Genomic DNA, 16,666 nt, shown 5'->3' with positions numbered 1-16,666 from the left:
AGATAGGAGCAACAGAAAGCAGGCTGCCCTTAGCTGCCTTAATGAGGCCCACAAAATCCTGTACTGGAGAAGGGCAGACAGGGTGCACATCTTAAATATTTAATCGCACTGGAGGAGGGAGGAGTTATCAGCCTCAAAGGAAGTCAATAAATGCATTAAACCTTTTCTTGAGCCACAGAATGGAGGAGAAAGGAATGTTCTGCTCCTCACGAGGGATTTCCCAATACCTGCCCAGCTTGGAAAGGCGACATTCCGTTCAATATAGGCGACCCCCAACTTACAAGGGGGTTACGTTCCAGGCACAGCACACAAAGCCAAAATCGCATACAGTCATACCTCAGGTTACAGACGCTTCGGGTTGCGTGATTTCGGGTTGTGCACTGCACAGAACCCGGAAGTACTGGAACGGGTTACTTCTGGGTTTCGGCATGCGCAGAAGCACTAAATCACAACCCACGCATGCGCAGAGGCGGTGCTGCGGGTTGCGAATGCTGCAGGTTGTGAACGTGCTTCCTGCACGGATCACGTTCGCAACCCGAGCGTACACTGTATAGTCAAGACACACTGGGTGCAATGGCAGGTGGGATTGCCAAAGTTTTGATTTTGATTTTTTCTAAAAGCATCTTGATGATTGCTGATAGAACAGGGACTATCAAAAGTACACGGTTAATAAGAAAAGATGAGTCATAATTATATCATCAGCTTTTAAATCTCAGCCACTCTTAAAAACCTTTGCATCAGCGTTCTTCATTATAGCTAATGATCACACAATTATCATTGTTATTATCTTAATATCATGCCGTAACTTAAGATAACAGTGTAAAAAGATTTAATACATAACATAATATCACCAGCATAATAAATAACACCCCTTTTTTCTATATGTTATGTGATATGTACCTAGAATTCTCTGATCACTGTGTTTCTTGAAGATAGTATTTTATTAGCATAGTTAACTGTTCTTTCAGGGCAGTATTTTTGTCTTCTAATGTAATCTGATGTGGTTACTAGCGCTGTGGCTGTCAATTCAAATGGACACAAATTTCCCTTTTCCTCAGTCCTGGATACTTGAGAAGCTCTTAAAACTGCAGTGCTTAATTTCAGAATTTTTGGAAGGGTTATTGATCCCACTTCTGTTCTTCGTACAAGTTGTTCTCATTTCCACAAGAACCAAATGCAAATTTGACCATTACAGTTTTGTCGGGGAAGAATAATACGAAGGCTCTGGGGATTCCTACAGCTCAGGAAAGGTCTGAACGAGAGTGTTTTAATGGCAGTTTCCTCTCGAAAATGAGTATGTCCTCAAATCTCATGACAACTCTTCTTTATGCAAGAATGTCAGTCATTAAAATAGGCATGAGGGTTTCCAGGTCTCCTACTTTACATACAACAATATTTCAAGCACTGCAGAAGACGATCCTTTATTTAAACGGGTGTCTAGTCCAAGTCTTATTCAAGGATCAAGGATCCTAAGATGGGAGAAAGCAGAGGGCCTTGAAGTTGCTACCAGCAGTCAGCGGCGTAGCGTGGGTTATCAGCACCCGGGGCAAAGCAAGTAATTTGCGCCCCCTAACCCGGGGCAAGGCAAATAATTTGCGCCCCCTAACCCGGGGCAAGGCAAGTACAGTAATTTACTCTCCCAAGCAGCAGCAGCAGCAGCGAGGCTTCTCTTTCCCCCGCGCTCTCCTGGAGCTGCCTCTTTTCTTTCCTTTTTTCCCTTTCTCCAAGGCTTTTCGCTTTCTCTCCTTAATTGATTCCTCCTCCACACCGCAGCGTTTCCTAGCTGCTTCCCCCCCCTTCCCCTCTCTCTCCTCCTCGCTCTGCTTGCCTTGCCCTGCACCAGCAGCAGCAGGCGCAGCCAGACCCCCGCCAGCCAGCCTGCCCGCCCGCCCACCCGGCTTCCTCTCCTTTTTTTGCCCGCGGCAGAAGGCTTCGCTCTCCCCCTTCCGCGACCTCCTCGCCAAGCCGAGCGAGCGCGGGCTCCCTAACCCGTGGATTTTAGTAGGGGCAGAGAGCTGCTAGTGCGAGCGCGCTCCCCGCCCATGTTGCGCCCGGTGCGGCCGGCCCCCCTGGCACCCCCCACGCTACGCCACTGCCAGCAGTTAGTACACAGACAAGAGACAGATCAGGCACAGGGGCTACCAGTTCCCAGTGTGCTGTAGTGGTTAGAGTGCTGGACCAAGGTTCAAATCCCCATACAGCCATGAAGCTCGCTGGGCGACCATTGGCCGGTCACTGCCTCTCAGCCTACCTCACAGGGTTGTTGTGGGAATAGAATGGGGAGAAGTTACGTACATCACATTGAGCACCTTGGAGGAAAGGCAGGACATAAATGTAATTAATAAATAATAAGTAAATAACATGGCAAAATGTGCTGTATTTATATCTTAGTCACAATAATTATTTCTGAATTTGCGAAGACATAAATTAACAGATTAATAATGCCATGTAAATATGTGGATAAGTGGCTGATCTAGCAGAATGAGTGTATCACAGGCATACGGAATAGTGATCTGTTCTCTTTTCTTAATAATAATAATAATAATTGCAAGTTGCTTTACAGTGTTTTTAACGTTGTGTTTTAATTGCTGCAACTCCCACTGGGACCTTAGGTTGAAGGGCAGATAACAAATAATAATATTAATAATACTGAGAATTTATATTTTCATTGCCTTGGACTCAAAAGTAACATAAAGGAAAAAGACAGTCTTATCATAAACACAAACAAAATTGAGGAGAGCTTACATTTGCATCTCTCCTTTTTGAGTTCATCAGTAAAGAAAGGCTTATTGAAACATGCTTTATTTATTCAGCAATGTTTTGCACCTTGTTATTTCAGTCTTATAGTTTGCGCTGTTGTTTCCATCCCCCCCACAATGTTTTCTCTTGCAATTTAATCTGACCTGAAAATAGTAACATGATTTTCAAATAGCAAATAATATTACTATTCTCAAGTTTTAACAGTTATCTAAAACATTGTACGTGCTGTCTATGATTTTAAAAATTAAGCTAGAGGAAAACAAGTAAATCAGACACGGCTAATAAAAGAGTAATACCCAAGGCTGTATGTGTGGCAATTCAGGTTACTCATGCACCCCTGAGTGGTTTGATCAAAAGTCTTGGGGTTTTTTTAATGGAAATAAAGGCATAAAGCAATATTAAGTTCCCTAATTCTGAATGTGATCAATGCATCTGTCTCTGTTTTCCTGCATGAGCTACTCTCCAATAAATGTAATGTGATCTAACCAATTTGTCTTCAGAGCCAAACACTGTCTGATTTAGGTAAATCGACAACAACAACAACCCACAAGTATCCAGGGAATTGCCTAATGAACAAAGTATTGGAAACGCAGACTGGATATGCATTGGGTTGTATTGTGCAATTCTAAGAAACAGAACCCTTCTGTCTCCTTAAATTATATTAACTACCAGTATATGAGGTGTAGCCAAAGTAGTCCCTTCCAGACGCTCGTGGACTACAAATCCCATCATCCCTGGCCCCTGGCTATGAAGGTAAAGGCTGTTGGGAGTTGGAGTCTATATTATATCATGTTGAGGCCCTTACTCTGTTCTCAGTGGACTTTCAGTTATCCAAATATATTGTTTTTAGGCTCTAAACTAAAGAAACTGAAATATGTTTGGGTATCTCTGTGATGTAACTCCTTGAAAAATGTACTTTATGGAACAATACCATTTACCTTAATATCTGGGCTGGTAAATCTCATTCTTCAGCCTTCGACAGGTTTGCCTCTCCAGGGAAGCAGCAGTGATGGAAGGTTTCCTTCAAGTGGTCTTTGTTCAGTGCAGCCTACTTGAACAGATGGTTCTGCCTGTCTAGACCAGGGCACTGAAGCTTAACCTGAATTGAAAGGTGATTTCCTGCTCATTGCTTCCAGGTTGAAAGTTCTCATTTCACTTTTTCAATAAGGAGAGATTGATTTTGCCCTTGAGTCTGTGTTTTCCTTATGAACTGGATTCCCTTGGTACTAGCAATCTAAGACATTCGCTTGCATCTTGCTTACCGCAAGCCAACAATCAGGCTTGGACCTGAGGCACAAACGACGTCTAACATCTTTTATTTTGCTAGCTAGCCAACTGAACAAAGTCTAGCTGGGGATTTTTTCTTGTCATTAAATTTGGTTCAAGCAAAATGTGCCACTAGAGTGCTTCGTAACAAACGCCTCACGCATCATGGCGATCAAACCACATGTCAACGAGGAAATTCCCCAAATTGACATGTTGAGAGAGATGTCCAAGCTCTGTGGTATTAAGCAGCAATCTTCTTGACAGGCTGTTGATTTCGTCTGTGAGGCAGAAAACTCAAAACAATGACTACTGGCGATAAGTTTGCCAATCCCACAAGGGCAGCGAAGGATTTTATAACGGCAACTGGCTAGGCTCCACTGACTGCCAGGAATACAGCTCACTTCTGCTTCTTGCCTTCTATCTTGTTGGCTCCAAGAAAAAACAAAAAGCTCACAGAATATGAACCGCAGGAGGTAGGCTGTCTGACATCAAACTCCTCAACAGCCCCCAAGCAGCCATCTTAACACAGTGCCTGCTCAGATTCCAAAGCAAGAGGCCTTATTCAGACTGCATACCAGCCATTTGAGAAGATCTAGGATAGCTCTCCCCAACATGGAGCCCTCCAGATATTTTGGACTCCAACAGCTGTGCTGTTTGAGGAGGTGTAGCCCAAATTATCTGCAGACCACCAGTTTGGGGAATCGAGCACATTTCATCCATCAAGTGAGCACACTGAAGATTTATAACAAGGAAGAGGGAACTTGTGAACACCAGATGTTGCTGGACTGCAATGACCATCAGCCACAGCCAGCATGGCCAGTGGCCTGGGATGATGGGAATTGTAGTCCAACAACATCTGGAGAGCCACAGCTCTCCCCAGCCCTGTTTGGTTGGCATCTGTCTGTCTCGGGAGACAATGCAAGAGTACGCCTTCAGGAGGGGAAGTCAAACCATTGTAGAGTTACAGCGCCTGCCGTGGCTGTAGAGACCGATATGGGAGAGACATGTTGAAACAGGTGAAGACATCTGCTAGGGCTGGTGCAGGTGTACCATAGCATTTCTTCATTCTGCGCTCCTCCCAGCAGTCATTTCTCCTCTGGTCATACTGGACTGTGCCGTGCATGTTCTCATGGAAGGACATGACCATCTTCTGCACATCCTATCATGTTGGGCAGTGTGAAGAGTCATTTTCAGCTGGCAAGGTCCAAGGCCTTCAACAGGTCTATGAAGGCGATGAACAAGGGGCATCTCTGCTCTCAGCATCTCTCCTGCAACTGATGTAGTGAGAAAACCATGTTGACTGTTGACCTCTAATCTCTAATGCTGCATTGTAACTCAGAATATACCCTGCTGGTGAGTGGTCATAATCTGTTGAGAACTACATGAATGAAGGCCTTCCCCACAGTACTCAGCAGGGGAATTCCAGTCAGGATTGTCACCTTTTTTCTTGTAGAGGGTCACAAAGCCGGAGTCACCCATGTCTTGTGGCACGGATCCTGTTTCTCAACACTGCAAAGCCATGGATGTGCATCATGAGGGAGGAGTTGAGGCCGGCTTTCAGCACTTCTGTTGGGGTCCTGTCCTGTCCTGGGGCTTCAACACATGCCTGGGATTTGATGGCATTCTTCTGCTCATCAAGGGAGGCAGGGACATCCAGCTCTTCTAAGACAGGCAGAGTCTGAACACTGAGCACAGGGACCACGTTTTCCCGCAATTACAGTTCTTGATAGTGTTCTGCCCATCGCTTCATCTGCTTGCTGCGGTCTGTGATGATCTCTCCAGGCAAGGTTTTCAGGGGTGCTGTTTTCCTGACTGCTGGTCCAAAGGCTGTCTTCATGCCTTTGTGCATTTTGCATGTGTTGCTGCTGTCAGCAGCGAGCGGAATGCTCTCCCCGGCTCTAATGTATCGTAATACTATCACCAACAGTGCCATTTCATGCAGCGCAGCTGCAGTTAAAGCAAATATAAAATCCCATCATTTTAAATCTGCAAAAAATGTTCTATTTGCAGCTTCCATTCAAAAAAAGGTAATTTACAGACCCCTTAAAGAAGAACCCTGCGTGGGGCAATTTAAATCCATCAGGTACTGTAATTCCAACTCAACTGTAGTAGAATGAACATTGTCTTAATCATGGGTCTTACGGACTGTAGCCCAAAGGACAGAAAACTCAGACGTAGCTTGAGTTTATGGCATAAAAAAACTACTTTTTGCCATACAAAACACATTTTTGTTTTGCCAAGCTGCCCTTTACAACTGGTAATTTGGGGTCGGAGATAACGAGTGTCAGCGCTGCCTCAGGTCCTAGCTCACAGAGGACCAACGCCAGTTGCTCTTTATAAACAAAAGTCTTTATTGTGGTTCATTGTTGGTTTGACATCCGTGGCGCGCAGCGCTACATCTGAGTCCTTAGACCGGCGAAGCTCCGTCTGACTCCTCCCCTCCCCTACACCAGTTCAAGACCCGAGCTTTGCTCCACCTCTTCCTCTCCTCCTTCTGCTCCTTTCTCCTCCGGGTCCTCCTGTCCTCTGGGGTTACCTCCTTCCTACTTTCTTCGGAGGCGGATTCTTCTGACTCCTCCCCACCCTTCCGGCGGGCTTTAGGACCTGGCTCCCAATCCGGGTTTTCTGCTGGCCCGCGCGCCTCCACATTTGAACTTGGCGCGCGCGCCCAGCCGCCTACTTTCCTCCTAACGGCTACACTGCTCCCCTCACTGCTTTCTCCTTCAGGGAGGCTGGCCGGACCTGCTCTTCCCTCCGCCCCCCCACTCTCTGACGGAGGCGTGGTCAGTCCAGCCTCACTCTCTCCTCCTGCAGGAGGCTCTTGTTTTAATCCTTGGGATTCTTCCCCCCCGCTACGCTCTGGTGGGGAAGCTACCCCTGATTTCCAGCTGCCGCTTGGAGACTCCCCACTGGCCCCCCTTGCCCTGCCTCTGGGGGCCCCCTTCTGGGAATCCTCTGATTCGCTGGAGAGACTCATGGAATCTCTCTGATCACTGGCATACCCTCCTGAGCTCCCCTCAGATTGTTCCCCTTCGCTCTCCATCTCCTCCTTCCCCTGTGGCTCAGCCCCTGAGCCCATGACAACGAGGAATATAGAACCAGGACAAAGATGCTAAGAGAAAGCGCAAGGCTTCCCCCTATTGGCTAAAAACTGCCATTATTACCATTCAGAGATTCATTTGGGCACCTGCAAGTGAAAAGTATAGACCAGTATTACTTGTATGCCACTTTCGTTTTTAGGGGCTTTCAGCAGAAATGTATCCAAACTATATTTCAGCCTCTGCAAGACTCTCCTGCAAGCTTCTTTGATATGAGAACAATGCTAAAACACTGTTTAGGTAGTAGGCCTGAACTGGCCGTTCCCAGCAAAACCACCTGCTCCATCCCAGCTTTCCATCTTTTAAAATCACTAAGAATCGGCAACCTGATTAGAAACCCACAATAATAAGGCTCACAGATCACGCTGCCTTCGAAAACAATTTCCAGAATCACGGACGAATAAAATGTTAATGTCATGTCCACATCATACATATAAAGTACACAACTTCCCCTGTAGTTTGTTTGTTAAGGATTCTGGGATTCGCAGCTCTGTGAGGGGTAAACAAACATTTGCCAGGTTTCTTTTGGGGAAGCCATGACTGTTGAAGGGCTATAAATGTGCTTTAAATGTATAGTATGGGTGTGGCAAGTTCCTGCTGTAGAGGCAGTAAAGAAAATAGCCTTGCCCCCCCCCCCCTGAAAACAGACAATATGATAACAGCAGTATATTCTTGAGAAAGAGAGTTAACCAGCAGATAACCGTCTGATCATCTGGAAAGGCCCTCTGAAAATCAAGCTCTTCTGCTGTTCCTCTGGGTTAGTTATTTATTTTTTCCTGCCTTAGCAATGATCCCAAATTAGAGGAGTTAATTAAACATGATCTCAGTTTGGAGAGAGCCACTCTGGTAAGCAATGTGTAATCTAACACTCTCCTAATCAGGCGCATAATTAGCAATTACACGGCAACAATAATTGCCGTTGCTCACACACACTTCCCCCCCCTTTTCTTTCTTCTTCTTTTTCTTTTAAGGAAAGCACCACTTCTCCTCTTTGATCATGAGCTGCAGAAAATCCATGTCCCTTTTGACTGAAGTGCCTGTGATGCGTTCAGCCTTAGCAGGGTTCTGATTGGGGCGGGTATAGTGACTGCTGTCTTGCACAGACTGCAACATTTTGTTGCAGGGCAACACGTTTTATCCATGCAGCTCAGGATGGTGTATGTAATCTCTCCCCCGCACCCCTCATCACAATAATCCTGTAAGGTAGGGTAGGTTAACCAAAAATGACTGGCCCAAGGCCAACGAGCGAGTAATTTTAACCCAGCAGAGGCTTCCTAGCTTAGAAGAGCAGGTAATAGCAGCTGCGAACTAGGAATTCCAGAGTTTAAAAACCCACTTCTGCTCATTAGGAGGCCTAGAGAAGACTCAATTTCTTCCTCAAACTCCACAATCTGCAACATGGGATGGTGATGATGATGATGATGATGATGATGATAATAGCAATAACCTATTTAGAGGGTATTGCAACCACGATGACTAAGATAAAACTTTACAGAGATGTCGCAAGGATAACAGCATTTCACATAAATTATATCCCTGTTATTATTACTTCCTATCAGTTTAAGAATCCTGTCATTTTAACAGGAAGTGCTATATAAATACAATCTTTTGCTATTTTACTTACTATTAAGGAGACCCCCACCAAACAGAAAACCTTACCCCTACAAAGTTTGCACATGTTCAGATCTTTTAGCCAGGTGAGCACTGCCAGGCCTGCCATTTTATATATATTATGGATGCATTTTTAGGCTTTCATTTTGTTCTATTTTTATATACTAGGTCATTTATGTTTTTGTCCTTTGTGAGTCGTTTTGGAAAACTTTTCATGGGGGGGGAGGGGAACTAATAAACGCAATAAACAAACAAACAAAGAATACATTTTTAAAACTCTAGCTTTCTAAATGCACTTTCAGAGTTGAACCCTGCCATTTCAATGGAGTCCAGGGCTCAGATCAAGTCCTTAATTATATTTAAATGACTGACAATGGAAGTGAGCAGAGGAGCGCATCTTCATAGGGTCTTCCTATAGTTGCTTTCTTGGAAGGAAATCCCATTGTGCTCAATGGGGCTTTTTTCCTAGTGAAGGGGAAGAGGTGTAGTTCAGTGGTAGAGAATTGGCTTTCTGTGCAAGAACTGCCAGGTGTAATCCTCAGCATCTTCAGGTAGCGCTGGAAGAGGCACCTGCCTATAACCCTCGAGAGCCACTGCCAGGTAGACCAATATAAGCAGCTTCCACAACCTCGTTTAGTTTTTTGACCAGAAAATGACCTGTTTGGCCGGTGTTAACTGGAACAGTAATGGCATCTCAATGGCCTTTTCATCCAGCTTCCCTAAGACAGGCAATATAAATCATCCTGAGATAATGACACTGCTTTGGAGTAAATGAAGGCTATAACCAGGAAAAATCATCCACAGTCTAAAAGAAGCAAGCTGGTCAAATCTAGAGAACTGCTCATTTTTATGTTTAAAAATAAACCCGGGGAATCAGTTATGATATCCTTGTTTAACTTGGAATCCCTAGAGTCATGGGTTTGAGCCCTCGTCCACAAGAGATCCAGAGGGTGGCAACACGAGAACGGGCCTTTTCTGCATTATATAAATTTAGGCACCAGATGAAAACATTTCCCTATAACCAAGCCTTGGGTTGATTAACATCACATAGCCCATTTACATGTGTTTGTGGAAGGGGTGAGGAGGGAGGTTCTTTGGTTGGTGTGTGTGTGTGTTTGTTGTGACCCATGACTTTTCCTTAAAGGTAAAGGGACCCCTGACCATTAGGTCCAGTCATGGCCGACTCTGGGGTTGCGGCGCTCATCTTGCTTTATTGGCCGAGGGAGCTGGCCGAGGGAGCTGGCAAACCAGAGCAGCACACGGAAACACCGTTTACCTTCCCGCTGGAGCGGTACCTATTTATCTACTTGCACCTTGACGTGCTTTTGAACTGCTAGGTGGGCAGGAGCAGGGACTGAGCAACGGGAGCTCACCCTGTCATGGGGATTTGAACCGCCGACCTTCTGATCGGCAAGTCCTAGGCATTTCATCGGAGAAATGTTGCAGGACATGGAGTTATATGTTTAATATTTTATTATGTTTTTATATATGTTGGGAGCTGTCCAGAGTGGCTGGGGCAACCCAGTCAGGTGGGTGAGGTATAAATATTATTATTATTATTATTATTATTGAATAGGACGTCCCTATTTCCATTGGAGAAGTGTTGGAATGCTATCACTGCACCAGATACCAACCAATGATTCTGAGGTGCCTTCACCCCACTATCCCTGCCACACACCTCTTCCATTTGCAACCACCCCTGAAGAGCATTAAGAAGAAAGACCTGTTTCCTGGAGCTGAGAGCACCCTTGTTCCCCCGGCAGGAGAGTTTCATGGAGCTGGAGGTGCTGATAGATCCGCCATGTTTGCTCGGCCGGCCAGCGTGCTGAGGGGTGGCAGGCAGCGGGTTCATGAAGAGGATGCGGGCAATGAGGCCGTAGAGGACGGTGGCCAAGCCCAGCGGGATGATGTAGAAGACAGTGAAGTCCAAGAAGTAGATGGGCATGTAGAGGTTCCTGGAGACCCGGTAGCCGCACTTGACTTGCGTGCCGTCGGCAAACAGGACTTGCGACGTGTCCACCAGGAAGAACCACATGAGGCAGTAGAGGGAGGTGAACAACCACACGCAGGCGATGATGCGCTTGGCCCGGGCCACTGTGCAGAGCAGCTGCGCCTTGATGGAGTGGCAAATGGCGATGTAGCGCTCAACCGTGAAGGCCGTGATGGAGCAGGCCGAGATGTTGATGCCGAGATACTGCAGGTAGGTGATGCACAGGCAGCCGGCGTAGCCGTACACCCAGGAGGCCACCACTTCCGAGATGTTGGGCAGCCCTGCGGCCAGCAGCACAATCAGGTCGGCCACGGCCAAGCTCACCAGGTAGCAGTTGGTGGGGGTCACCATGTGCTTGGTGCGGAGGACCACCAGCACCACCATGACGTTGCCGGCGATGCCCACCCCGCAAATCAGCAGCACCAGCAAGATGGTCACCACTTGCACTTCCAGGGGCAGCTGGGGCATCTTGTCCAGAAGAGTCTGGTTGGCGCTGGCATTGCCCACCGGAGCCCCAAAGAAGTCCCAAGACTGGTTCTCCATGGATGGGTCCCGGTCGGGTTGTTTTCCTTGACGCTGATGGTGACTGAGCCTGATTAGGGCTCCCAGGCCAAGAGGAACTTCAGCAGGGATCCTGAGCCGGAAATGGGGGTGGGAGAAAAAGGAAGGTTAGTTGGTTAGACCAGAGTCTAATAGTTAGGAGAGGGATATTTAACTGGGAGTTTGGGTTCAGGTTACAGCTCAGCTTGGAGCTCATTGGGCAGTCTTAGGCAAGCTTATTACATCTCAGTCTCTCTCCCACGCTTCTTATATGGAAAGACCAACAGTGGCCCACCATACAGGACTGTTGTAAAGATTACTGCCTCGACAGTTTCTTGCAAATCATCTTAAGACTTGGACAGGTGGCAGAGAAGTACTCAGATTAGGCCCACTGACTTCAGTTGAATAATGAGAGATCCTTTGCAGCTTGATTTCAGTGGATCTAGAATCACAGAATTGTAGAGTCGGAAGGGAACATGAGGATCATCTAGTTCAACCCCCTGCAATGCAGGAATCTTTTGCCCAACGTGGGGCTCTAACCCATAACCCTCAGATTAAGAGTCTTCTGCTCTACTGAGCTGGCAGACAATAGTAATACACTAAATCACATTGTAATCAACAGTCACGATTTCAGTGATTTCATTCTGCAATGGTTCTACTCTGAGTGTGATTTAGTCAGATACAACAACCATTATAATTATAATTAATATTAATATTAATTTATATTTGCAAGTTCTAAAACCCAACAAGAAGACAGAACACTGATCTCTAGGGATTAATCTGACCCTGGAAAGTGTGCCTCTGAGCATGCACAGACTGCATTTACCTCAGCACAAAGTAATTACAGCTTACCCACATCTAGAATAAGGGCACAGGGTTCCAATATCAGAATGTGTGATCCCCATGAACATTTCACACACACACACAAACACGCAGTTTTTGACAGTGGCAACAGCATCTTCTTACTGCCACAGACTAACACAGCTTCTCTTGAAGATAGACAGCGAAGCTTCTGTTACTCCATTGTAAACTAAAATAAGAAACGACCCTGTCTCCACCAGCAGCACTGTCCAGCTCTAAAATCAATGCTAGAAAGTGTGTTTATTATCACTTGCACTTTCTCTGTGAATGATTTCTCTTAACAACTGTAATTGTCACTGTCTGTACCTTCTGCCTTCTGATCTTACTTTCACAACACTTTCAGAACACTCCACCCAGCTTTGTATTTATGCACCTGAAATTCAGGAAAACATTTAATGCACCTGATGGAAGTGGACTAGAGTTCTCAAAAGCTTATGCTGTAATAAATTTGTTGGTCTTTATGATGACACAAGACAATGTTGATTTTGCTGCAGTGCTAACTGCACTTACTAGGGAATCCTAACCCCCTCTTAGCCCCAATGTATAGAACAGGGTTTACTCTGAGTAGACATGGTTAGGCTGCAGCTTCATACAGCAGCTGTCTCTGTGAAAATTGCTCCATCCTAGTTGAAGACAGTCTTTCTGAATCTTTCCCTGTCCTGCACCCTTGAAGAATTTCTTTAGCTCTATCTGTAGCCAACAGAATCTCCCAGACCCTTTAAAAAGCGCGTCCAGAGTGCTGTAGCGCCAGCAAATTTCTGGTGATGTTACGTTTCGTAAGGAAGACCCCGCATCCATCAGAGGATGACACATGTTGGCAAGGATCTTCCCTACCTGTAGGGCATTGGAAAGAGCCATTGCGCAGTGACAGAGCACAGGAGGTCCGAAGTTCAGTCCTCAGCATCTCCTCTGCAATGGTCAGGGAAGTCAGTGACAGAAAAGATCCTCTCCCTGAGACCCCTGGAGAGCGACTCTGCTAGTCAGAACAGATCGGTGATCTTCAACGGATGAGCCGGCACCCATTGCCAAACCTATAGTCTGATCTATGGTGGGTCATTATTAATTACTTAATTAAATTTATATACCGCCTGTTGTCCATAGATCTCAGGGCAGTTCACATCATAAAATTACAATATTACAAAAACACAAAATATGTAATCAAACAACAACAACAAACCAACAATTCCTCCTTATAACAGCAGCGCTACTCCCACTTTGCAAATATACGGTTTATGCGTATATATCTGTGTATATATACAGAGAGGATGGGAGAGAGAATGAAATGAATCGTTATGTCCAGTCCTTTTTTTCTCTCTCCTAAAAAAATGTTTAGGGGTACTCTCATTTTCCTACTCATATCGAAATACTGCCCCTCAATGAGGCCAAACTTAGATTCGCAAAATGTTTTGGGGTATGCGTACCACTGCGTCCCCCCAGAAAAAGCACTTAGTATGTCTAGGTTCAAGTTGGGTCTGAAAAGGCTGGGGGCAGCTGGAATAGACAACGGACCAATGGCTCAAATCAACAGAAGGCAAAAGCTCACGATATGCCCCATAGCTCTCACGTCACTCTACTTGTGTCAGCCTCGAGGGTGCCACAGAGCTCTTCTTGGGCTGCAGGAGATCGCGTCGGGGGTCTGGCGGAGCGCGAGCTGGTTTTGGGACTGGCGCGCACATGGGCGCACGACGGAGGGGAGGACGCGCGTACCTGGGAGAGACCTCGCCGCGCGACGCGCCTCGCTCGCCGCAGCCCGGAACCAAACTTGAGAGTCCCAGATGCGCACAGAGGAATGCGAGCAAGTAAATCCAAGCGAGAAGAGGGAGAGAATTGGGGATCGGGTAGAGAGAGAAAGGAATGAGATGTGGGAGGGGATAGAGAAAAAGAAAAGGGACCAGACAGGAGAAGGAATCCAGGAAAAGTGAAACTTTACCATTGGAAGGCAGCGGCTCCGGCGCGGGCATCCGAGGGCGCGGCTGCGTCTTGGAGCGACTTCCTACCTCTCCTTCTGCCTGTCCGCCCTCCTTTCCCTGGCTTCGGGTATTTACAGCGACCCGGAGCTGCCGCAGTCTGCTCAGCATCTGCCTGCCAGCCATGGGTGGGCACCCAGGCACCTTTGCCAGTAGCGGGGTCCTAGCGCCCCCTCGATGCGTTTGGGGGTGGCGGCGAAGGAGGATGATCCGGGGCGAGGGGAAGATCCTCCAGTGGAGATCCTGTTGGTCTTCCCTCCGTGGCTGAACCCACCTACCCACCCGCGCCTCCTCCTTCTCCTACCCCAGGGCGCAAAACTAGCCCGTCTGGCCATTCAACGCCGCCGTAGCTAGCAGGGGGTCGTGCGCCTTTAACAACCGCAGTGCAGGCAGATGTGCAACAGGGAAGGCTTCCCTCTGTCCCTCCAAACGAGGAAGAAACTTCACCTGTTGATTTTCGGCCTATTTTTCAGCTGATAAAGGTACAAGTGGGTGGGGGAAGAGAGGTAACCTCACACTTGTGGCAATGTGGCATTTTGGCTAGGCTAAGTAGGTCTGGACATGTTGCGTGTGCCCTGATGGGAGACTACCTGCTAGATAGGAACCAAACTGCCTTGTACCGAGTCAGGCCGTTCGTCCATCTAGCTCAGGGCGTCAGGTGGGGGGACATTCCCAGCCCAGGTTAGGGACTGAACCTGGGAACTGCAGCATGAAAAACATACGCTGTACCCCAGCCCTTGCCTTTTCTCTTCCTTGAAAACATGGACATACTCCCTTGAGTTCCTCAGAAGAAAGGTAGGAGCCAAACGTAAGAAAGGTGGGGATCTCCCAACAGCAGTTAGCTGATTTATCGTAGACCCTTAATCCATCTAGCTCAGGGCTGACTACTCAGACAGGCAGTGGGTTTCAAGCAGGAGTTTTTCCGGCCCCAAGCAGTTGAACCTGGAACCTCCATTCTGCAAGGCAGATGCTTTGCCACTGAGCCGAAGTCCTTTTCCTTTGTTAGGTGAACTGATGGTTAAATCCAGGGTGGTTTTTTATCAATGGGAGCTTATGGTTTTAACAGGGGTTGGCAACCTGTTCCCTTGAGGCTACACGCAGCCTGGGACCTGGTTATTTGGCGAGAACTCCAACATATTGACCAGGCAGAACTTGTTTTGTAGAAGCCATGCTCATTCATCCTCCGCAAAGCTTGTTCTTCTTATATGCTTAGCAGCTCAAGCTTCGATACAGTAATGTTTTTCATCAAAGGAGTGCAGAATTTATTAGGCTCGTGGGTCTGAGGGGAACATGAGAAATGGCTTTTCCAGAAAGGTTTTCTTTATGATGACATCTCAAAATCCAAGCTCCTGGACACAGCTATGTTTGACAAAGTGCATGGGCAGCTGTCCTTCTCCTCGCCCAACATGTTTATTGAATGCAGGAAGGAAGGAGTGGGAGAACTTCTGCTGATCTTGCTGGCATCAGCAGACCTGCTGGTTGCCTTCCTCACCCGGCTGTAAGGTGCAAGACACATAGAAGCATGCATGGTCTCCAAGCTGTCAGAAACGCTGCAAAACTGGGACTCCTGGTGGCATGAAGGAGCCTCCCTGTGTTGAATAGTTTCATGTTAGCACCGAGCACATAGAGCTTGGGGTGGACCCAGTAGGTGCACCAGTGCTAATGGTTGTCCCACTGTAATGAAGGTGGGTGTTGTGGGGGGTGGGGAGGGCAATTGTCCAGAACTGAGATTTTGTTTTTTGGGTTTGGTTTGGTTTTTAGTTTTTATTTATACTTTTCATGTTTATACCTATCATTAATTTTACAATCATTTTCACATTTCAAAGTTTGACTTTCTCCCCCGCCCCCCTTTCTGCAGAGGCAGATCAGGCAGAGGGCCTTCTTGGTAGTGGCACCCGCCCTGTGGAATGCCCTCCCATCAGATGTCAAGGAGATAAACAACTATCTGACTTTTAGAAAACATCTGAAGGCAGCCCTCTTTAGGGAAGTTTTTAATGAGTGATGTTTTAATGTACTTTTAATCTTTTGTTGGAAGCCGCCCAGAGTGGCTGGGGAAACCCAGCCAGATGGGTGGGGTATAAATAAATTATTATTATTATTATTATTATTATTATTATTATTATTCCTTAAAATTATTTTTTTAATATCTTCTGCATATCCAAATTCATTTAATTTGCTCATTTAATTACTTTAAATATATACTCTTACAAAACTGCAGATTATTACAATAATCCTGCTATGTTTTTATCTGTCTGCAATTTATATGTAAATATTAAATAAACCATTTCCATTCTTTTATGAAAAGTTTGTTATCTTGATTTCTTATTCTCCCGGTAAGTTTCGCCATGTCTGCATATTCCATAAATTTTTGTACCCATTCTTTCTTTGCTGGGACTTCTGCTTCTTTCCATTTTGGGGCGAGTAGCATTTTTGCTGCTGTAGTAGGACACATAAATAAATTTCTATACAATTTAGGTAGTTCTGTCCCTATAATTCCCAAAAGAAAAGCTTCTGGGTTTGTTTGTTTTTTACAAATGTTATTTTGAACATCCTTTTCAATTCATTATTCAATT

At 46.3% G+C, this 16,666-nt stretch overlaps 1 protein-coding gene across 1 annotated transcript in view; it reads right to left on the bottom strand.

The window, feature by feature from the left end:
• The window catches only part of LOC308480107 (thyrotropin-releasing hormone receptor-like), a 31,152-nt gene extending 16,887 nt beyond the window's left edge, over positions 1-14,265 (bottom strand). Inside the window, exons 1-2 of the mRNA XM_081011452.1 lie at positions 14,057-14,265; positions 10,459-11,359 (exon numbers count right to left, since the gene is read on the bottom strand). Of these exons, the coding sequence (XP_080867578.1) occupies positions 10,459-11,268 (810 nt within the window). The 5' untranslated portion in view covers positions 11,269-11,359; positions 14,057-14,265. The remainder of the gene's footprint in view (positions 1-10,458; positions 11,360-14,056) is intronic.
• Positions 14,266-16,666: the final 2,401 nt, after the last annotated feature.

The sequence above is a fragment of the Podarcis pityusensis genome, assembly GCF_964106645.2.
Source record: "Podarcis pityusensis genome assembly, chromosome: 6".
NCBI classification, from domain to species: domain Eukaryota; kingdom Metazoa; phylum Chordata; class Lepidosauria; order Squamata; family Lacertidae; genus Podarcis; species Podarcis pityusensis.
Note: the sequence above shows the minus strand (reverse complement) of the source record. Positions and strands in the feature narration are given on the sequence as shown.